This window comes from Mandrillus leucophaeus, unplaced genomic scaffold (genome assembly GCF_000951045.1).
Source record: "Mandrillus leucophaeus isolate KB7577 unplaced genomic scaffold, Mleu.le_1.0 Scaffold256, whole genome shotgun sequence".
NCBI classification, from domain to species: Eukaryota; Metazoa; Chordata; class Mammalia; order Primates; family Cercopithecidae; genus Mandrillus; species Mandrillus leucophaeus.
This window is the reverse complement of record NW_012102654.1, coordinates 1,851,322-1,874,444: the sequence shown is the minus strand read 5'-3', so window position 1 is coordinate 1,874,444 and position 23,123 is coordinate 1,851,322. Positions and strand designations below refer to the sequence as shown.

General features: G+C 50.8%; 1 protein-coding gene across 3 annotated transcripts; it reads left to right on the top strand.

The window, feature by feature from the left end:
- Window positions 1-1,998: 1,998 nt before the first annotated feature.
- Window positions 1,999-22,778, top strand: CHRNA2 (cholinergic receptor, nicotinic, alpha 2 (neuronal)). Of its 3 annotated transcripts, XM_011983869.1 has the most exons (9): window positions 1,999-2,087; window positions 3,131-3,364; window positions 6,945-7,004; window positions 11,249-11,436; window positions 12,446-12,666; window positions 13,068-13,112; window positions 15,102-15,211; window positions 18,435-19,449; window positions 20,803-21,998. In XM_011983869.1, exons 4-9 carry the CDS (start codon window positions 11,364-11,366, stop codon window positions 20,926-20,928), a joined length of 1,590 nt encoding a protein of 529 aa, XP_011839259.1. In that variant the 5' UTR covers window positions 1,999-2,087; window positions 3,131-3,364; window positions 6,945-7,004; window positions 11,249-11,363; the 3' UTR covers window positions 20,929-21,998. The 3 variants fall into 3 exon arrangements, with proteins under 3 accessions (XP_011839259.1, XP_011839260.1, XP_011839258.1); XM_011983870.1 differs by lacking the exons at window positions 1,999-2,087; window positions 6,945-7,004 and having other exon boundaries at window positions 2,877-3,364; window positions 12,446-12,621; window positions 20,803-22,778; XM_011983868.1 differs by lacking the exons at window positions 1,999-2,087; window positions 6,945-7,004 and having other exon boundaries at window positions 2,877-3,364; window positions 20,803-22,778.
- Window positions 22,779-23,123: the final 345 nt, after the last annotated feature.

Here is a 23,123-nt window from a genome sequence, read left to right as displayed (position 1 = left end):
GTTATAATTTACTCCATAGAAAACAGGATTTCAAGATGGCTCCAGTGTCAGGACTAGAGCAAGAATAGAATTAGAGCAGGAGGCTGGACTTGGAGCTGGATGGTCACTGGTGAGACCTGGGATTCTATCCCTGTGGAATTAGGATGGGGTTAGGGGGAGCCTTTTTGCTTGTATGAGGAATGGTTACATTCTGTTAGGTTCTGTATTTGTCTGTTTGGCATCCACTATGTGCAGAGCCAAACTAACAGCCAGCATTGTTTATATCTCCCCTGCAACCAGCTTTTGCAGGTGCACTAAAGTTAGAGTACGGGCCCTCTGCCTAATCTTGACTCAGTATCACCAACAACCCCGTTTGTCTAATTCTCACACACTGAGCCAATATTCCTCCTGCCCCAAATCACCTCAGACCCAGGTACTGGGCAATCACAGACCACCCCTATAGCCCAGAGCCCACCAAGATTATTCAAACTATCTCATCGCAAGCTGCTTCCTTGCACTGCCCTGGCTTTCCCGGGAAACCTCATGAAGGCTCGGGGCCAGGCTTCCCGCATTGTGCCCTCCACCTCCTGACACTCCCTGGTGCTGCTCTGTGTGGCCCTGTGGGGATGTGCCACCCCTCCTGTTTCTAGGGATCTGTGAGTATAAACTCCTTCCTTTATGACAGTCACTTATGTGTCTGCAAATCTTACCATACCTGATTAAACAATTTTTTTCAAGGTGTGATGATGGAAAGCTGAGTGTGCACTGATATTAGGAGCCAAAGAGCTAGATTTTGGGTGTGGGAGGGGGGCTTTCCAGCATTGAAACAACTTTCAAATATTTCAGGAATGTCCCCCCTCTTGAAGTGGGCAGAGCCCACCTTCCGCATAGAAGCTCAAAACCCCAGATTCCTGCTTCCTTGGCCTTCCTGGCATCTGGTTTGGGAGGACATGCTTTAATCAGATGCATCTGTTTCGACTTTTGTATGCAGAGCTAGTGACACAAAGGAGCAGGGCTGGAGGAGAATTAACTGTGGCAGCAGCGGCAGCAGCAGGGACGGCTGCTTCCAGGGACAGCGGTGACAGCGGCACCCGTGATGGTGCCAGGTTCTCATGCAGCTCTGTAGCAGCAGGACCCGCCACGCTGGCCGGGGGGCAAAGGCTTCCCTCTTCTTCCTGCTCTCCAAGCAGCCCCTCCAGCTTTCTAGGTGCTTCTGTGGACCACCCGTTTTCCCTCAATAAAACCATTCTCCACTTAAAGTAATTGGTAGGTTTTATTGCTTGCAACCAAGAATCCTGACGGATACGATCTGTGATTTTCTTTTCTTTTCTTTGTTCTTTTCCTTTCTTCCCTCCTCCCTTCCCTCCTTTCCTCCTCCCTTCCCTCCCTCCCTCCGTCTCTCCCTCCCTCCCTCCCTCCTTCCTTCCTTCCTTTCCTTCCCTCCTTCCTTCCTCCAGTCTCCAGATGGAAAATGTATACATCTAACTTTATATATGTAAATATGGTGAAATATTAACATTTATTAATTATGAATAGTGGAAATATGAGTGTTTATGGTTTTTTGGTATTTTATTGTCTTTTAATTCTCTCAAAAGATGATGCTAACAATCACATGCACATGTGTACACACAATGCATGTGTGTGTTTGTGTTTATTTGTGCTAATTGACTCCTCATAGTGAACCTATGAGGCGGGAGCCATTGCTCACATCTTCTTTTTACATCTGAGGAAACTGAGGCATAGGAGGCTGAAGAGGCCTGTCCAGGATTATGCAGCTGTTTAAGAGCAGAGCTAGAAATTCAATCTCAGCAGTTCGTGGCCGGGGCAGGTCCAGGGCCTTTGCTTTTAACAAAATAAGGGAGAAGAGCTAGCAAGTAGCTTGAGGGAAAGGCCGAAACCAAATAGCGTTTTTAGGATTGGAGATAAGCTTAGTTAGGCGCTGAAGGGAACGAACAAGTGGGGAGGAAGGGGAGGGTCTGAGAAAACCCGGGCTGTTAATAGATGGGGTGATGTCAAGATCACAGCGGGCCAGGATTCGCCATGCACGGGAGGAGACAGGAGTCCCGATCTGATGCTGGAGAAAAGGAGACTTCTCCGGAAAATCAAAGGCAAGGTCACCTGCAAGGAGGCTGAGGGGGTGAGAGGGAAGCAGCCACACTGGGTGGCCACGCGAGTGACTGGTGGTCCTCTAGGGTGGTGGGGGGAGGGGTCTCACAGGGGAGGAGGGCAAGGAGAGAACCGTGGGCTGACTGGCCAGCAGCTCTGTCCTTACTCCAATTTTTCCGATGCTATTTACTGACTTAGCAGGTAAATACTTTCCAAGGTTCTTCAAGTTCTTTACAGCTGGGCTTGTTCCAAGGCTGGAATTTGTGAAGTGGATTCCTCATTTCAAAACTCTACTGCTATATTGACAGACAGACCCAGGACCCAGGACCCAGAACCTGTGTTTGCATTCAGGGGCCCCAGGCAGTGATCCTGACTCAATAACATATTGAGCCCACATTTCCCTCTAGTTACCCTCATATTTCTCTCTTTTAAAGGGAAAGTGTGTGAGAGAATTGTTTCTACTTTTTATCACTTAGCCTTCTTGGCCCATTCGCCCCTGGACTCATTGAAATCATACTTTTGTCTTTACTCCTTGCTGAAAGTCGTCTTGCCAACATCCCCCAAAAAACTCTACATGGCTAAATCCACAGGACAATGGAAGTCCTCGTGGCACCTGATCTATCAGCAGTCTTTGGCCCAGCTGCTCCTCTCTCTTCCTTAGCAGGCTGTCTCTAGGGGTCCAGAGAGCAGGGAAGGGAGCGTCGTGGTGACTGGACAGAGGGAGGGCAGAGCTACCACTGTCCCCACCGGACACAGGCTGGAAAGTCACAGGCTCCTCCTCCTTCCCCTCCAGAGAGGCTGTGTGTGTGTGTGTGTGTGTGTGTGTGTGTATGTGTGTGTGTGTGTGTGAGACAGAGAGAGAGCGGCGTGAGCCTGTGTGCTTGTGTGCTGAGTGCTGAGCCCTCATCCCCTCCTGGGGCCAGGCTTGGGTTTCACCTGCAGAATCGCTTGTGCTGAGCTGCCTGGGCTGTCCTCAGTGGTGCCTGCATGAAGCCGCTCTGGCTGCCAGAGCTGGACAGCCCCAGGAAAACCCACCTCTCTGCAGAGCTTGCCCAGCCGTCCCTGGGAAGCCAGCTGTCTCTCACGTAAGTCCTCCGCTCGACGGGGTGTCTCTAAACCCTCACTCTTCAGCCTCTGTTTGACCATGAAATGAAGTGACTGAGCTCTATTCTGTACCTGCCACTCTATTTCTGGGGTGCCTTTGTCAGCTGCGCAGAATGTCCAAGCCAGGCTGGTTCTCTGAATCCTTTGAATGACCTGTCTTCTTCTGTAACCACAGGTAAGAAAGGTGCCCAAGGCTTATGTTGCGGGTGGCATGCATGCGGAGAGATTGTGGATGTGGGGTCAAAGAAATACTAGCAGTTTCTGGGTACTCAGGAGAAATACTAGCAGTTTCTGGGTAGCAGTTTCTGGGACTTATGTCCGAATGCTGGATGTCACCTGCTCCTAGAAATATTTTAGTCTCCTGGTTGTCCCTGCTGAGGCTGTCCACAGCCAGGTGACGATGAACACCTCCTGGCTAGGATGTCTAGCCCAGTCTCAGGAATAGTGGCTTTATTATACTGTGTCTGCTCCTATGTCTTTATCACTGCTGTCCGTTCTTTTGTTCATTTATTTATTCATTCAGTAAATTGTCTATGTGCTTTAAAAGGGCTAAAAGACACCAATGCTATTTACTCACTTAGAAGGCAAATACCTTCCAAGGTTCTTCAAGTTCTTTACAGCTGGGCTTGTTCCAAGGCTGGCGTTTGTGAAGTGGATTCCTCCATCAGCTGGTGTGGTAGTTCAGATGACCTTCCAGATCCCACCCAACCTTGAGATGTTAAACTTCTGTGATTGAGCAAAGCAGATATAAAAGCTAGAAATATACTCTCTAGCCCCTAAGCACCTCTAGTGAATTTATTGGGAAGAAGAAACAGTACCAGTTTCTCTAATGGAGGGGCTTCTTTGGGAGTGTAGTGTTGCCAGTTGTGAAAAAGCTGAGACCCGTATGCTTGGGGAGGTTCTGGACGGTAGAAAGGAACCAGATGGGATGGAAGCAGCCTTTCAGGAGAAGGAAGTATTAGTAAAAAGAGGAGAATGTGGGCTGGCGGGTGGGAAGTTGAAAACAGCAGTAGTAGAACCATGGGCAGGGAAGTGAGCTCAAATCACCTTGACTTCCATAGAACCAGGATTCAAGCAGGCTAGAGATGCTGCAGTGAGTGTGGGGGTGGGGTGGGGGTGGCTGGCACTGGTGTACATGAGCAGCGACACAAGCCCAATGGGGAAACTGATGTCCGAGCACTTTACATATGCAATCTCTTTTACATAGGCTTCTCTGTACACCCCATTCACCTAGACCCGCTTTACAACCAGGGACCTCATTCCATTCTCTCCTCTTCCCCAAATCTGCCAATCCAGCCACTTAGAGGGTCAAAGTGGGCAGCTCTTTTTCTTTTGACATCTTCCTAACCAGAGGTGGAAGTTCCCTCTAATTACCGTCAATCACCTGGAACAATTCCTCCTTTGGTTTCCAGTGATAAGTTAAATGAAATGATATAGTGGGCTCATCACAGGGGGTGCAGATTTGAGGCATCTTACTGGGAATACATCCTCTAGAGTCACCGCATCTTATTTGCACATTCTTCTGGGGGGTCCCGGGTGGCTCTCCTTGGATCTCTACATGATGCAATTTTAGTATGCCTGGATTCCTATTCTCACTAATGGAGAAAAAAAAATCTCCTTTTTAAAAAATGCACTTGGTTAAAAGGTGAAACACATGATAGCTTTGGAATTTGCAACGATGATATTGATTGGCTGGATAAGAAAGTGAATCTGCACTAGAGGAACCTCCTAGAATCTGGGATCCAGGTGGACCTAGCTTTGGGGTGAGGTGCCTGTTCCCTCTCCTCACTTGTCCTCAACAGACCTCAGTCCTGATGGTGGCTTAACAATGACAGACACAGTGCTAGGGTCTACAGAACACAGGTAAGTACTGGCTGAGTTGCTTATATGAAATTGCCCCCCTAGTTAACACCACATTATAATTTATCACATTCTAGTTTCGAAGCTAAAGATCTTAGCTTGAATCTCAGCTTCATCACTTTTTATCTATGTGGCTTTGGTCAACTTCTCTGAATATCAGTTTTTTTCTTTTTAACTTACATGAAAGAGATAATAATATCTCTTCCCCACACCCTCCTAGGGGTCATGTGAGGCCCAAATAGGTCAAAGCTGCAAAAGTACTTTGTAAATCTGAAAAAAACATAAATGCATGGTGTTCTTAGGAAGACCTTTTAGGAATTAACATCAGGGGGGATTCTGAAATCCTCATTCCCTGCACCAAATCAGCCCTGTGTTCTAATATCTAGCAAAAACTTCATGCCTGTATGAAGGTAGACATAAACCATGGAATTTCACAACTCTTCTTTATTTTAACTAGCAAATGAAACTTCTAGATGGCACTGAGCCACATGTAAATGGGGGAGGACATGAGATCTTTGAGGATCTTAAATCCTCCAGGGTAGAAAGGATGAAAGAGACAAGAGACAAGGAACCAGAATGGCAGCTTTGTGATTATCAGGTGTTTGAATGATTGTGGAGAGCAGAGAAAAAACCTCACCTCCTCTGCAGTTTCCCCTGGGTATTAACGAAATTTAATCTCTGATGACAACACTAGGGTCTCTAAACTCAAGTCAACTCAACCCAAGCATCTCTCAGACGCTTATGCAGATTCAGACTCCGGGAAGAGCTTCCCAATGTGGAGAGTTGTAAAAAGCCTGGAAAGGATGCCTTGGGGAACTTGGGGCCTCCCTGGATGGCTTTGGAAGCAATGGGGCTAAATGAATAAAATCATGCCCCACATTAGGGGTGGATGAGTGGATGAGACTCTAGCATTTTCCTTCCTTTTGGTTCTTTTCTATTCAAGTTCACTCAGTTCCCTGTCCCTGGTGCCTGGCACACTGTTGGCCCTGATGAAGAATGAGGCAGTACATTCTCTTACAGTCCAAGCGTGAAACAACAACAACAACACAAAATGAATGAGGTAGTGGAAAGATAAACAAAGAAAAGTCAACAATCGCACTATGAGTGCAAATGTTTGAAGCCGTGCTGCTCCCCAAATTAAGTGACAAGCCTTGGTCTCCTTCTTCAGGCTCTCGGAGCCCTCCTCCTGCCCTGGGTACCTTTTGCAGGTGGCTCTGAATACGTGGAACCCACAAAGTAGGCTGGGGCTTTGCTTGGGGCTGGAGGGAAGAGGTGAATAAGATACAGTGGTCACCCTTAAGGAGCGACCTCATGACAGGAAGTTCAACTTTTCTCTGAAAGCCCCCATTTGACCTTTGAGATCAATGTGGCGATCCCATTTCCCGGGCCTCAGCCCTAAGGTCATTCCAGATGAACACAGCTGACTTTTAAAAAAATTATTATTGTGGTAAAATATGCATAACATAATTTACCAGTGTAACCATTATTAAGTGTATATAATTCATCGTGTTAAGAACATTCACATTGTTGTGCAGACATCACCACTGCCCATCTGCAGATTTTTTCATCATCCCAAACTGAAACTCTGCACCCATTGAACAACAGCTCCTCACTCCCTTCCCCCTAGCTCCTGGCACCCCCCCCATGCTACTTTTTGTCTCTATGAATTTGACTATTCTAGGAACCTCCTATAAATGGAATCACAATGTCTTTTTCTTTTTGTAACTGGCCTATTTTACTTAGCATAATGTCCTCAAGATTCGTCCGTGTTATAGCATGGATCAGAATTTCTGTCCTTTTTGAGGATAAATAATATTCCATTGTATGGATAGACCACATTTGTTTAACCATTCATCTGTCGCTGGATACCGGAGTTGCTTCCACTTTTTACACAGCTGATTGATGAACTGCACTGCATTCCGACGGAAGAGTGGAGTCAAATCTACAGAGTTTGGGTGAGCTCCTGCTGCTGTGAGATGAGGGGAGGGTGCGTAAAACACACCACAGGTATTGCTGCCCACTTGAAAATTATTCTGATATTAAGTAACCGATACCTGCTGATAGTGGGAAATTTGGAAAATGCAGAAAACTGTCAAAAAGAATAATATTCGCCTCTAATTCCCGTGCCCAGAGATAACACAGGTGATCTATTTATATGTAGAAAAGAGATTAAAAGAGAAAAGAGCAAAATGGTAATGCTAGCCCTCTCTGGTAATCAGGTAGCTGTGCTGTTTCCTTTGCAGTGGTCTGCTTGGGGGAAGTCCCCTGGGGACAAGCTCCCGCACCTTCGAGGGCCAGAGATCCCAGACCCTGCCACTGCGGTTCACCCGAGCCACAGAAGCTGCTGATGCCCAGGCTGGGGTGGGCACTGTACAAACATTCTGCATAATTTGCAGGGCGATGTGAGGTTACACATTATATAAAGCTGCACTCCTGAATGAGAGCTCTTGTGGGGCTGTGTATATCAGGCCTATCTGTGGAGAAACTTCCCACTGCCAGGACTCCCTTCTTCTCCCCCGTGGAGGCACCGTTCTGGGAGAGCTTTGGGAGGCTCTCTCGGGCAGCTTATTCCATATGCTGGGAATCACCAGCCTTTTCCACTTGCCAGCTGGGGATTTTCAGAGCCAGGTAGGAACCAGGAACCTCTAAGACTGAGACAAAGTGAGGAATCCCAGGGCAGGATGGGGTGTAGGGTGGCATGGAGGATAAGGGCAGCGGGTGGACAGGGGCAATATTCTCCCAAGGGAACAGAAGAAAAATGTAATCCTCTATTTCCAACAAGTCTTTGAATTGAAACCTTCTGGGGAAATTGATGCAGGAGGGCCCTTTTCCCCCCAAACACTCTGGTGTCTGTGCTATAGTCAGTATACGACAGCAATTCCAACACATCAAATCCTTCCCACATTCCTCTTCTCCGACTTGACACAAACTGTCATTGTGCGATGCCACTGGGTCATGGGCCCTGACAACCACAAGAGCAACCTGTTCCTTGATCAGCCCTCTGCAGTTCCCCAGGGACTTTCATGGACACAAATGACCCCGTTTGCTCCTGTCACTCCTCCCACAGGGCAGAAAGTGTTCGATCTTTATCTTAAGACAAAATCCCAGGGGGATTGAGTGACCTTTCACAGATCACCACCAGCCAGTGGTGGGGCCAGGACTCGAAGCCACGTTAGCCAGCACCAGCCCTGCTCTCATCTCCTGCCAGGAGGGTAGGATGGGTTGGTGCAACAGGCCCTGGGAGAGATGGAGGATTAGTGACGCCAGAAACACTGTTGAGAGGCTGGGTCAGGGTGGGTGGGAGGATGAGAATGACCAGATAAAAGTGGTTTCACAACTCCATGAATAATAATTCTGATTCTCTCATACCTGGTGGTTTACTTTGATTTTTACTTTCTTTTTGAGATGGGATTTTGCTCTGTTGCCCAGGCTGGAGTGCAGTGGCATGATCATAGCTCATTGCAGCCTGGATTTTCCCAGGCTCACGCGACCCTCCCTTCTTAGCCTCCCCAGTAGCTGAGATCATAGACACACGCCACTATGCCCAGCTAATTTTTAATTTTTTTTGCAGAGACGGGGGATCTCACTATGTTGCCCAGGCTGGTTTTGAACTGCTGAGCTCAAACACTCCTTCTGTCTTGCTCTAAAAGAGCTGGAATTACAGGCATGAGCTACTGTGCCCAGTCCTTGGTTTATATTTTTAAAGCCACTTTTACCCTTATTCTTTTTTTAAAGTTGTGATTCAGTACACATAACATAAAATTGATCATTATTGGCATTCAGTACAATTGGAACAGTGTGCAGCCATCAGCACTATCTAGTTCCAGAACATTCTCACCCTCCCAAAGGAAATCCTGCACTCACTAGTTGTACCGAGAGCCATTGTTATCTCCCTAGACCGCACACACGATGTGTCCCTGAACACAAGGCCTCGCTCTTCTCCCCATGGGGGGCTGTTTCAAAAAATGCTAATTTGAATGTGTAAGCTTGTAAGGCAATAATATTATTTTAGTGATATATATATGATTTAAATCACACACTATATAAAATAATATTTTAAAATACTGCTTTTCCCGACTTTCCCAATTATGAAACATTCATTTCACATGAAACATTATGCTTACCCCGATCTTTGACATCCGTGTCCTTCTGGTCACTAGAAACCTTTGTGTATTGATTCTTCATGTTTGGCAAATATCATTGTCACCACAGGTAAGAGAGGTAGCTGTTTATTTGTTTGTTTATTTTTTTTTTTTTTTTTTTGAGATGGAGTGTTGCTCTGTCACCCAGGCTGGAGTACAGTGGCATGGTCTCGGTTCACTGCAAGCTCCGCTCCCGGGTTCACGCCGTTTTCCTGCCTCAGCCTGCCAAGTAGCTGGGACTACAGGCACCCGCCATTACGCCCGGCTATTTTTTTGTATTTTTAGTAGAGACAGGGTTTCACCGTGTTAACCAGGATGGTCTCGATCTCCTGACCTCGTGATCCACCTGCCTCGGCCTCCCAAAGTGCTGCGATTACAGGCGTGAGCCACTGCGCGCCGGCCTAGCTGCTGCTTCTTAATCCACGAGGTGTTTGTTTATTTTTTAATACGTTTTTCTGAGATATAATTAAAATACCATAAAATTCACCCATTTAAAGTGTGCAATTTGGTGAATTTTAGTATATTCACACATCTGTGCAACACCACACCATCTAGTTCCAGAGCTCTCTTATCCCCTCTAAGGGAAACTCAGTGATCATTAAGCAGTCACTTCCCATCCCTCCCTCCTGCCACCCCACAACCACTAATCTATGTCTGTCTCTATAGATTTGCCTGTTCTACATATTCCATATCAATGGGATCATACAATGTGTAGGAAAAACCACAAACTGTTTTTCTCTGCTCTCACTCCACAACAATCAACACGGAAAACTTCTGTGACTTCTCCCCACCCACAAGCAAGCAGTCAGTTCTGCAGCAGAGATCAGCTGGGTGCCTTCTAATTCAATTCAGACACCATCCACCTGGAGACAGCTCAGATCCCACACGTCGAGGGCTCGGTTCCCAACACTGCCCCCCAATGTCAATGCCGATCACAAGTCCTAGGTTGTTTTACCTGTGCTTCCAACCCACTGGCTATAAATTGGGGTTCCCATGACCCCCTCCTTGGGTTCGACTAACTTACTAGAATGGCTCACAGAACTCAGGGAAACACTGGTTTACTAGCTTATAAGAGATAGTGTAAGATACAGGTGACAAGATGCATACACCAAGGTTTGGCAAGGGGCACAGAGCTTCCATACCCTCCCTGGGCTCATCACCCCTCAGGAACCTCCAATGTTCTGCTACTTAGAAAGTCTTTAAAACCTGTTCTTTCAGGTTTCTATGGAGGCTTCATCATGCAGCATGATTGATTAATCCAGTGGTCATTGGCGATCAACTTAACCTTTAGCTCCTCTCCTGTCCCTGGAGGTTTGAGGGGCGGGGCTGAAAGTCCTAACCCTATAAAGCCTGCCTTTGTCTTCCTGTGACCAGCCCCATCTTGCAGCTGCCTAGGGGCTGCCAGCCACCAGTCATGCAAAAAGACATCATTTTGCAGATTCCAAGTATCTTAGGAGTTGTATTCCAGGAAATAGGATTGAAGACCAAATACATATTTTACATGTCATCTTCAGTACGTGGCTTTTTACCACTGGCTTCTGGTACTTTGCAGAATGCTTTCTAGGTTCCTCCATGGTGTAGCAAGTGTCAGCACCTCAGTCCTTTTTATGGTGGAATCATGTTCCGTTGTAAGGATTTACTGCCTTTTGTCCATCCATTCATCAGCTGATGGACATTTGTTTGGACAAAAGGCTGTTTCCGCCCTTCGGATCTTGTGAATAGTACCCTGATTCTTTTATTGATCACTCTTTGCAGTATGATTATCCCCATTTTACAGATGACCACTGAGGCAAAGCAATGGGGACCTCGGTCCCATCCTGTGCCCTCCTTTGTCCAGCAGGTCAGGGCTGGTCTTAGGGCAGAGTCGCTGGCTGACTGGAGAAAGAGGAAGAGGCTGATTCCTCAATAAGCCAGGGAGAGCCCAGGGGCGCTTAACTGCTGAGAAGGCTGCTGAGGGCCTTTTGCTCACATTTCATGCCTGTGTAGAACGTGAGAAACAGAAATATGCCTGTGTCAAGGATACACGACCCTAAGAGCCCTTTCTTGGGCTTGCTCAGGTTTGGTGGTGAGAGGAAGCCTCGCAGAATCCAGCAGCAGCTCTGCTGGGGACATGGTCCGAGGTGCAACCCACAGTGAAGCCCTGACCTGACCTCCTGATGCTCAGGGGAAGCCATGGGCCCCTCCCGTCCTGCGTTCCTGTCCTTCACAAAGCTCAGTCTGTGGTGGCTCCTTCTGACCTCAGCAGGTGAGTGCTTGTCACCTGTCATTGTAAGACTTCATCTCACGCTTGTCGGCTCACAAACTGTAGGAAGGAGTCTGCAGGTGGACCCATTGCAACCGTCAAAGCTGCAGGGGACTTCAGAGGCCATCAGCCGGGTGGCTGGTTCCACTGGGAGAGGTGGAGGGGCGGTCACAGCTCTGACGTTAGCATCTGTGTCACCTTAAATGTCCCCAAGCTTCAATGTCCTCAGCTGCAAAATGCAAATAGTATTGTGTACCTCCCAGGCCTATTGTGAGGATTAAACGAAAGTTTGTGACCAGAATCCGGGATACAGCAGGCACTCGGGATGCAACGCTTTCTGTCCCAGATGGTGCTGACACGTTTTCCTGGGATTTGGAGCTGTAATTCTCGACTTGCTCGGACAGCAGAGCCCTGAAGGGGTGAAGCTGTTTGCTGAACACAGTGAAAACTGACATGAGTGATGTCATAGAAACATTTTGAAAAGCTTTGTTTATCTGATAGGAAGTGGCACATGCCCATGGTTTAAGAAAAAATTGGAGAGGATCCCAAAGCGGTCTATTTCCCTGTTAGCATTAATGGTTCATCCAACAAGTGGGTGGGAACGGGAGACCGCTGACCCTGGCCAGGCTCACTGCAATGCTGGAGCCCTTCTCCCTGCAGCCCCTGACTTAGACCAGGCATCTCTTTCACTTCCCTGTCCCCGCAGGGGCTCCTCCATATGGGGCTGAATCTTGTCTGTAGATTCATGTTTCCCTACTTCCCTGCCTCTGCCCCTTCCCCTCGACCCCTGCAGCACTAGTTCCCACTCCTTTCTTCTCTAACATCACAAAGCAGTTGACCTTTCCTGAGCTCCCACGACCCCACAGCCTACTCATGCTGTGCTCAGCTCTGATAGACATTATCATCTGCCATCTTCAACAGTGTTTTGAGATAGGTTCTGGATAAGTATCCCCATTTTACAGATGAGCAAACTGAGGCTCAATGAGGCTGAGTGGCTCTGATTTGATAGCAGGTGGAGAGGAAGCCAAGCGCCCACCTCCCAGGGCTCCTGGAGACCCCGTCTCCTCTCCCAGTCCCACCGCGTTGCCGCAGGGAGGATCCCATACCCAGGCTGAGGACCGGCTCTTCAAACACCTCTTCCGGGGCTACAACCGCTGGGCGCGCCCGGTGCCCAACACTTCAGACGTGGTGATTGTGCGCTTCGGACTGTCCATCGCTCAGCTCATCGACGTGGTGCGCCTGTCCTCCCACCCCTGGCCCCGGGGAAGGAGATCCCAGACCACCCACCACTTCCCGCCTCCCCCAACCGCTTCCCGCCCCCCCTCCACTTCCTCTACCCCAGCCCAGCCCTCAGGCACAGCAGTGACCTGGGGTGGGGGCGGGGACGGCTCTTCCCGGGGCTGCTACACCCTTCCCTCTCCCAGCTCTGGAGCTCCCTCCTACGAGGGCATTGATTGGCAGCAGTGCCTGTGTGATCCTGGAGAATCTGAGTCAGGGTGGGGTTTCAGAGCGGATGGTGGGCGGGATGGGCTTGGGGTGTCCTATCAGAGGGTCTGAAACAGCCCATCCCACTCCACCCTGTCTTCTGGGACTGGACCAACCCCTCTAATTGCTCCTGTCTGTCTCTGGGCCAGGATGAGAAGAACCAAATGATGACCACCAACGTCTGGTTAAAACAGGTGAGGGCCCCTCCTCCAGTCCAGGCAGGAGCCTACTGGGAATCCATGGACCCCAGACCCCGCTAGGACTTCTTCGCTAGTGAAAGACCAAGGAACAGCAAGACCCTGAAATTAGTTTACCAAGCAGATGCCACATGGGATGTTCCCAAAGCTGACTTTTTCCACAGGGCCTGTGTTCTTGGTGGCTAGACTTGAGTCTAGTGCCTAAGAAGGTCGCCTCAGGCACTAGAAAGCCACGTGGTGCTTTCCTGGGAGCAGGCATCCATTCATCCCTGCTACTTCGGAATCCTCCCCAAAGCCCCAGGAGGGGTTCATTCTGCCCATTTTGCAGCTCAGGAGAGCAGGAAGCAGAGAGCAGCTGGGCTGGAAAAGGGGGCCCAGCTGTGCCTGACTCCGAGCCCCAGGCTCCTACGAGAGAACGCTGAGTGCTTAATATCTATGCTGCCACCCAAATACCCCCAAACTTACAGGCTCACAGCAGCTCCTAGGTCACTATGTCTTACGGCTGTATGGCCAGGAGTTTGGGTGGTTTCTTCTGCTTCGCATGGTGACCACTAGGGTTACTTGGTGGTATTTGAGTGAGGGTTCATCTGGTCTGGAGGGTCTAAGACAGCTTAATTCACACATATGTCCCTTAGCGGGGATGTCCGGAAGGCTCTGGAAGGTGCTGGAAGGCTGGACTCAGATGGGCCCCTCGTCCCCTTCAGGCACCCTCAGGGTCTCTCCAGCAGGGGAGTCAGATTTCTTGCCTAGTGGTTCAGGGATTCCAGAGTGAGGGTCCCAAGAGACAGGGAGTAAAAGAAACTGGGCCAGCATTGATCTTGTATACTACTGGTCAAGACAGTCATAGAACCCAGTTAAACTCAGGAAAGGATGCACAGATCCCGCTTAGGTCGGAGTCTTCCCTCCCTCTGATGCCATAATCCAGGAGCTATTAGGGGTCACTTGGCTCATCTTTACGGATGTGACAGCTGAGGGCCAGAGGGAAGCAGAAACTTGGAAGCTACCCAGTCATGTGGTGTGTGTGTGTGTGCAGGGAGGCAGGACTAGAACTTGGTTTGACCCAATTGTCCCCATGGGCTGGTCACCTGGGCTTCAGGGTTGAGGTGGCAGGGCAAGGAAGGAGTACTGGAGTATGAGTCAGGCCAGTCAGCAATGCCTCTGATTAGCTTGTGATACTGGGTGAGCTACGTAACCTCTCAGAACCTCAGTTTCCTCATCTGCAAAATGAGGATAATGCAGTCTACTACCACATGCCTGGGAGGATTAATGTACCCCAATTTGGTGTGGGTGCCTCAAAATGTTGGTTGGACCTGAAAACTTGACAGATGGACTACAGAGAGAATACGAACCTGATGGAGGTAGGGGGACTGACTTGGACCTGCGTTGGTGGAGGCCTTGGTGGAGGCAGGGCTCCCATCCCATCTCTGGTGGAACTCCTGTGGGGCACTTGGGAGTGCAGTTGGAAGATCCCCAGGTAACTCCCCTGCCTCACTGTATGCCTCTGGCAGGTTGATTTTCCTGTCTCTGGTCCTCAGTTTGCTCATCTGCTAAATGGGGGAGATGCTTTCACTTGCTCTGCATTCCCTGCTTAGCTGTCCCGTGGAGGCTTTTCCTAGATGGAGAGTATAAAACAAACCATAAACTGTAATGCACTAAAAATGAGAGACTTCCTAGAGATGAGTGAGGTGGCCCACCAAGGTCATCCAGCCAGGGATTGGCAGAACAAGGACTAGAGGCAGGACAAGGGTGAACTTCATGTGCCCAGGACCTTGATTACTAAAGTCCAGGCAAAGCGAGAAGGTTGGTTACTTGCTCAGAGCCCGTTCCCAGCACCGCAGCTCCCTCCACTATTCTGGGCTGGGTGGGGAGCCCTGGCCACTCCAAGGGGGCTGCTTGGCCCAATTCTGGGCATCCCTGGGGTGTGCTAGCTTTGCCCTAGGCTGCTCCCTGAAAGCGAGGTTGACACAACTTCCTCCCCACGCACAGGAGTGGAGCGACTACAAACTGCGCTGGAATCCCGCCGATTTCGGCAATATCACATCTCTCCGGGTCCCTTCTGAGATGATCTGGATCCCCGACATTGTCCTCTACAACAAGTAGGAAGCCATTGGGGTCCTGGGGGGATGAGGGGAGGCCAACTGGCAGGGGCCGGGTCCATGGCCTTGGGAGGGGCACCCCTGGTGTCAGCTTCCTCGCCTCCTTCTGGACTGCTTTGCTGAGCATGTCTCCCCCACCTCTCTCTTTATTCTTTCATTTCTTTCCTTTTGTTCTCACTCTACACCAAAATGAATGGCAGCTGAGCACCTGTTAGGTATTGGTGCCTGGCAGTGTGCTAGAGGAACAGAGATTTGTCAATACGGAGTATTCTTTGAGAAATGTGGTGCAGGCTCTAAAAACAATGCCTTGGGGTTGAAGTTGTGAGGGGTGGCAGTGTTGGTCAGACAGGCAGGCAGCATCGGCCAGCACCTTCAAAGGCCATGCACTTCCTTGGCGTGCAGTTTCCTTTTTCCCAGTCACGTTATTTTGTAGTTGTCTTCAAGACTAAAAAGGAGTAATCTTTGACCGCAATGTCAAGAAGTTAATAGAAGGCAGAGGAGTCTAAAGAGAGCCCCAGTGGACAAAAATAAATCAACAAAAAGTATTTTGATGGAATAAATAGACATCTATAATTTCATTTCTGTATTTGGTATCAGGCAATTCTTCCCTTAGAAGTTAAGAAGTTAAAATGAAAAGATGTTTGGTGTTACGTTCATCTAAAAATGTTTTCTAAGGTGGGGCTATAGAGCATGGCTTCTTTGAGTTATAAATAGGTATGAAAAAGGGTTCTGTGGTCAAGTAATTTTGGATAACATTGTATGTAACACCCACCCCCATCCCCACCCAAGTCTTTTGGAAAATGGCAGAGCACAATAGCGTTTTAAAAATGTTATTAGAAGTCCTTCAGCAAAGACATCCACCCAGCCCAGCATTTCCCAATTCATTTGATCCTACTTTGGAAATGCTATTTTTAAAGAAAGAAATAAAAGGAAAAATGACCCATTTCTGGATTGTTTGTCTTCAGACGGGTCAGATGGTTTTTTTACACTGTCCAGTTCCGGTCAGAACTAAGCTCTTTTACCTAAGCCATTTTGGTGAACACGTGTTCATCCTGGGTTCTTACACTGGCAGCTCTCACATCTCAGGTGCCTAGTGTTTGCAGCTGCTGCGGGACTCACGAACTCCCCACCCTGTCATATCTCTGTGCCCCATAGCTGGCACCCAGGATCCTCTGGTTTCTGTTTTCTTTAGGGGTGGCAGAGGTCAGGAGCAAAGTCCTACATCAACTATGACTTTGAGTTTGAGGATTACCCAATAAGACTGCAGCCAGTGTTACTTGATTAATTACAAGAAATTTTTTTTGGGGGGGGGGTACAAAATTCCAAGCCAAAGTCCTGCTGACATTTAGAAAAGGCTCCCCTCCACCCAGATACCCCACTCAAGGTTAACAGGAAGGCGTCAAAGAGTTTGCCAGGTTCCTTCCCCCAAATGAGCACATGTTGCCATCTAGTGGTCGTTGTGTGTGATAAACAAAATGCTTTAAAACAATTTTGTTTTTGCCTGGGCGCGGTGGCTCACCCAGTACTAATCCCACTACTTTCGGAGGCCGAGGCGGGCGGATTACGAGGTCAAGGGACTGAGACCATTCTGGCTAACATGGTGAAACCCTGCCTCTACTAAAAATACAAAAATTAGCCGGGCATGGTGGTGCGTGCCTGTAGTCCCAGCTACTCGGGAGGCTGAGGCAGGAGAATCGCTTGAACCCGAGAGATGGAGGTTGCCGTGAGCCGAGATCACACTCCTGCACTCCAACCTGATGACAGAGTGAGACCACCTCAAAAAAGAATTTTTTTTTTAAAACTTTTGTCTCAAGGCATTTGTTACTGCCTTACAAAGTTCCTATTTCCAGCCTGCCTGTATCTCTACCATGGAACTACTCCATGGGGGAATAAGGCCCCCTGTTCCCAAGCACTCTTCTGATTTCTTGGATTTTAGAATTGGCTGTGGGAATTAGAGGGGGAGGGAGGATGGTTAAAGACTAGAGCAGGAGTCCACCGAGCCACCTCCTGGTGGAATCAGGGGCTGAGGTTTCCAGGAAGTGCTGCCTGACTGGTCACCACCATTCCAGTGTCCCCAGACTCCTCATGGGTCCTTGAATGCCTAGTCCCACGATACCGGGATTCACACTCTCTGTCCCTGTGCAAGCCTCTACCGGAAAGCTCTCTGCCCATGTCTCAGCCAAATGCTACCATCAGTCAAGGCCTTTTGCAAATGGCAGGCTTCTCGATGACCCTGCTCACCTCCCAGATTTTCCCCCAAAGGGCCCGGGGAGCACCCAGACCGCCCTCCTAGTGTTGCCAGCTGCCTCCCTGATGTTGCAGTGGTTCCTGGAGACGTCTCATCTCCTCATGGCTCCTTGGGCAGGGACGTTTCTCATATTCCTCTTCTGCACAGCTCTGGTACAGGCCCTAGTGGATGAGGGGCTCAAAAACGCATGTTAAATGGATACATTCAAGGGAGTATCTTCACCCGCAAAGATGTTAGGTCTCTTCTGAGCAAGGATGATCCCAGGTGGAAAGGGATCGCCCTCCTGAGGGGCCGACTCATCATCTGCTAGGGAAGAAAAACAGACTCATAGATATCACTCTAAAATATTAAATGTTCAGCGCATAGGAGGACAGCTTTGACCCACTGCGATATCATCTCCGCCCAGCCAATAGCAGCAAGCACCTGGCCACACCCACCCCTTCCCCAAAACTGCCTTTGAAAAACCCTTAACCTGCGAAGTTTGGAAGAGATGCTTTGAGCGCTATCTCCATCTCCCCTGTGGCGTGGCTGGCCTTGTGTCTATTCAACTCTTTCCTTACTGCAAATGAAATAAAATATTAAATGACTAAAAATAGGCAATCAAATGACATATACCCCATGATCACAAATATATATGATTGTCATATATTGATAATGTATACATAATCGTTTTACATTTTATATACACATATTTATCATCAAAATGTTATTAGTGGTTGTTTTTAGAATTCTTGGTACTTCACTCTATTCCTCACAATTCCTCCTTTTGTATTTAAGAAGGTAGTAATTGACAAGACAGCTCAGTGGCTATAAATGTGTGTGCCGGGGGAGACTTACACACTTGTATAAATAAACCCCACCAGGGTGGCCGGGTCTGACTTGGTTCTTGGGGTTCCCCTGCTGCCAGCTCTCTGAGTAGCTTGGCTCAGGCAGGTGGGTGTGCAGGGGTCTCCCCAGCTCCTCTCCTCTCCCCAGTGCAGATGGGGAGTTTGCAGTGACCCACATGACCAAGGCCCACCTCTTCTCCACGGGCACTGTGCACTGGGTGCCCCCGGCCATCTACAAGAGCTCCTGCAGCATCGACGTCACCTTCTTCCCCTTCGACCAGCAGAACTGCAAGATGAAGTTCGGCTCCTGGACTTATGACAAGGCCAAGATCGACCTGGAGCAGATGGAGCAGACGGTGGACCTGAAGGACTACTGGGAGAGCGGCGAGTGGGCCATTGTCAATGCCACGGGCACCTACAACAGCAAGAAGTACGATTGCTGTGCCGAGATCTACCCTGATGTCACCTACGCCTTTGTCATCAGGCGCCTGCCACTCTTCTACACCATCAATCTCATCATCCCCTGTCTGCTCATCTCCTGCCTCACCGTGCTGGTCTTCTACCTGCCCTCCGACTGCGGCGAGAAGATCACGCTGTGCATCTCGGTGCTGCTGTCGCTCACCGTCTTCCTGCTGCTCATCACCGAGATCATCCCATCCACCTCGCTGGTCATCCCGCTCATCGGCGAGTACCTGCTGTTCACCATGATCTTCGTCACGCTGTCCATCGTCATCACCGTCTTCGTGCTCAATGTGCACCACCGCTCCCCCAGCACCCACACCATGCCCCGCTGGGTGCGGGGGGCCCTTCTGGGCTGTGTGCCCAGGTGGCTTCTGATGAACCGGCCCCCGCCACCCTTGGAGCTCTGCCACCCCCCAGGCCTGAAGCTCAGCCCCTCTTATCACTGGCTGGAGACCAACGTGGATGCTGAGGAGAGGGACGTGGTGGTGGAGGATGAGGACAGATGGGCGTGTGCAGGTCACGTGGCCCCCTCTGTGGGCACCCTCTGCAGCCACGGCCACCTGCACTCCGGAGCCTCAGGTCCCAAGGCTGAGGCTGTGCTGCAGGAGGGTGAGCTGCTGCTGTCACCCCACATGCAGAAGGCACTGGAAGGCGTGCACTACATTGCCGACCACCTGCGGTCCGAGGATGCCGACTCTTCGGTGCGTTGGGGTTGGGAGAGGGGCCAGCCTAGGTGACCCCATCTACTTAGTGGGGAACCACCTTACCACAGAGTGTGAGCTTGGGCAGCCCAGGCCCCTCCCATGAGGACCCACTTCCCTCAGTCATGGTCCTCAGAAGTATGGAATAAATAGTGAGAGAGCACATGTAGCTGGCCCCTCTGAGGACATTTATTGGCAGGTGGCAGGTTACACACCATGGGGTCAGGCATGAGCAGCTCAGCCTAATAGGAAGCCTGAGAGCCAGAGAGGGAGGACCCTGCTGCTGAACCCCATGCCTCCCTCAGGTTGCCAGCTCCCACCATTGCCTTGGAGGTGGCGGGAAGCAGGGGGAGCATTTCAGGAGAGACCTAGAAAGTCAGCTGCTGCAGCGTCAGCCTTTGTCTTTTGTCTTGGATGGTCTCTTCCTCTGCTTTCTTGTTTATGGACTCTTGAGGATCTTGCAAACTTCACTCTTCAACCACAAACCCTGCAGATTCTTGGTTGTGCCAGGTGGACTCCGCTCCCCCGCCCCTGCCATGGCATTGGCCACACCCTGACCCCTGCCCGAGCCCCTATCTGCCATTGTTACATGAGCCGGCCACTACTCTAGCACAGGCCTCCTCCTGATGGAGCCAGGCACAGGGAACAGGGTTCCTGGGGAGGAAGGAGGGCGGAGGGAGGGAGGGAGGGAGGACAGGCCGAACAAGATGAGTTTGGGTTGGGTCAGGGCCACTACTCTACCACTACTCTTATCAGCCTAGGGAAGGATGAAAGGCTGGGAGGTTATTATGAGTGGCCTTGATGAATAGATAAGAAAATTAATCATGATGTCATCCAGGAGCAGTGAAGAATCCAGGCTCCATTGTCTGGGCTGTGAGCCCAAGTTCTACGAAGCCCCCGCCCCACCCCCAGCCTGCCAGGGGTCCCAGCCACCTTCGCCTGTTTCCCTCTCCCCAGCTTCAGCAGGTGGGCGAGGAGGCAACCTGTGGGCAGCAAAGTCCGGTGTTGCATTGAAGTCACTGCAGACTCCCTAGAAGGGCCCATGCCCCTGGGTGGTCCTGCCGCCTCCTTGCGTCCCTCTAGCCTCCTTTACCTATAGTCTGGGAGCAAAACATGGACATGTGGAGGGGCTGGGATGGGAGGGGAATCATCAGGGGAGCTTACTGGAGCCTTGAAACAGCCCGTCCCTCCCCTCCACCCACCCTGCTCCGTGCGCTGACCTTTGCTCCGCAAGGTCTCTGTGGGGCAGTTACTGCTGCCCCCAGTGGCCGTCTGTGCAGCGGCTGTGCATGGGGGGAACCCATCCCCTTTCCTGGGCCTGGCCCCCGTCACTGTGTGCTGTCTTCCCCACAGGTGAAGGAGGACTGGAAGTACGTCGCCATGGTCATTGACAGAATCTTCCTCTGGCTGTTTATCATTGTCTGCTTTCTGGGGACCATCGGCCTCTTTCTGCCTCCATTCTTAGCTGGAATGATCTGACTGCACCTCCCTCAAGTTGGCTCCCAGGGCACCCCCGCTGGCCTTCTTTTGACCATCTCTGCTGCAGCTGCCTCTAGTGTCCTCTTTGGGGTGAGCAGGTGTCTCTCTGTGGAGTCTGGACACTGACCCAGGCATTGCAGGCTTCCATCCAGCTTAACATTATTGTACCAGGGCTGAGAGCCTTCTGGGTGCAGACTCCTGTTTTGGATACTGAGGAGCTAGGGAAGCTCTGCAGAAGGTCACAATAGTGTAGTGACCAAGTGGGGCAGAGTAAGATTCTCCTGGAGGAGCAGTGCAGACCCTAAGTGACAGAAGGGTCAACCAGGGGGACAGTGGGGCCAGGGTGACAAGGAAGGGAATGCAGACTTCAAAGGAGGGGCCATGGGGGCAAAGGGGAGGGTTCCTTGGGGGTGGAAGGGCTCTGAACAATGTTTAGACTTGGGAATGAGCCCGAAGTGCCAGGGAGAACAGCCAGGTGAGGTAGGAGGTTGGAGAGCCAGGTGGGGTCTCTCTCAGCCAGGCTGGGGATGAAGTTCGGAGTCTGTCCGAGTTGCAGGGTGCTGAGCTGTACGATCCAGCAGGGGAGTAATAAGGGCTCTTCCGGAAGGGGAGGGAGCGGGAGGCAGGGCCTGCACCTGAGGTGGAGGTGCAGGGCAGATCTTCCCTACTGGGGAGGGACGGATTGTTGGATACAGGTGGCTGGGCTATTCCATCCATCTGGAAGCACATTTGAGCCTCCAGGCTTCTCCTTGACGTCATTCCTCTCCCTTCCTTGCTGCAAAATGGCTCTGCACCAGCCGGCCCCCAGGAGGTCTGGCAGAGCTGAGCCATGGCCTGCAGGGGCTCCATATGTCTGCACACGCGCAGCGGGCAAACGTGAAAGACCATCCTGAGCTGCTCCTGACCCAACTCAAACTCATCTCGTTCGGCCTGTCCTCCCTCCCTCCCTCCGCCCTCCTTCCTCCCCAGGAACCCTGTTCCCTGTGCCTGGCTCCATCAGCAGGAGGCCTCACTTGGGAGTTGAAGATCTTTGCCTTTAGTTCCTTTGATTCGGAACTTCTCAAGGGCAGGACCTCTGCCTGTTATTTTTCCCATCCCCAGCACCTAGCACAGCACCGGGTGAGTGGGTCAGCACTTAAGGCGTTTGTTCTGAGTGGCTGAGGGGAGCAAGCTGGATTGTTTGGGCCCCAGGACTGCTGTGTAGATGGCAAAGCTGTGATCCCATCCCTTATCAGCCTGGCCCGTCTCTCCCAGAGCCCCAGGGTGTGTTGACCTGCTCTGAACCCTTCAGAGCCGCCTGTGTGTGCACTTTGGAAGGCACCACCCGAAAGCCTGAGGCTGCACCCGGGATCCCAGGCCTAGCTGCTGCTCCTGGGATCGGGCACCAAACCTCTCCCCAGCTCTGTCCAGACCAGAGGGTGGGACCTTGGCAGCTAACAGATGTGGGCACTGGCTTCTTGGGACAGTGTGGAGGCTCCAGGCAGGAAGCCGACCAGGGCGAGCTTCCAGTTTCCTTTTGGTCCTAGGGGTCCCCTCCTTCCAAACCCCAAAATATCTCTCCCTGACACTCCCAGCCTGCCTGTGACACCCTGGCCCACGCCCTGCCACGCCTCATTCCTCTCCCACTACCCCCTGCTCATGGCCCATCTGGTTTCTGTCTCCTGTCTACTCCTATGCATGCAGCCCCCAGCCTCCCCTCTCCTCCCGCTTGCTCTCCGGAGGCCTCAGAGCTCTCAGGTCCAGGCTCCCAGACCCACTCTCCTGAGACAGTGATGTTCACCCCTGTTGTCCACATCTCCCATCCGTCTTGCATGTGAATAAAGAGATTAAATAAAGCTGCACCTACTGCTCACTTAACTGTGTGGCCCCCTCTGTGCCAGCCACACTTCAACATCGCCAGCGTCACCCAAGCCTCTCCGGAACCTGGGTGGTTTGGGGGCCCACTGGGAGAGAAATGACATGGCATTCCTCATGCGGCCATGGAGGGGACTGCTCTGGGTCCCTCCTGGAAAGTCGCCCCCCACGGCCCCTGCAAGGGCAAAGAGGCCAGCGTATACCCCTGACCCACTGCCGGGCATCGCCGTTTGTCCCTCCTTGGCCGATGCCCAGCGCTGGACGGCCCTTGATCTCCGTCCAACATGAACACAATCGGTTTCTTCCAAGGCTTGGCTCACAGTCCCCATTCTCCCACAAAG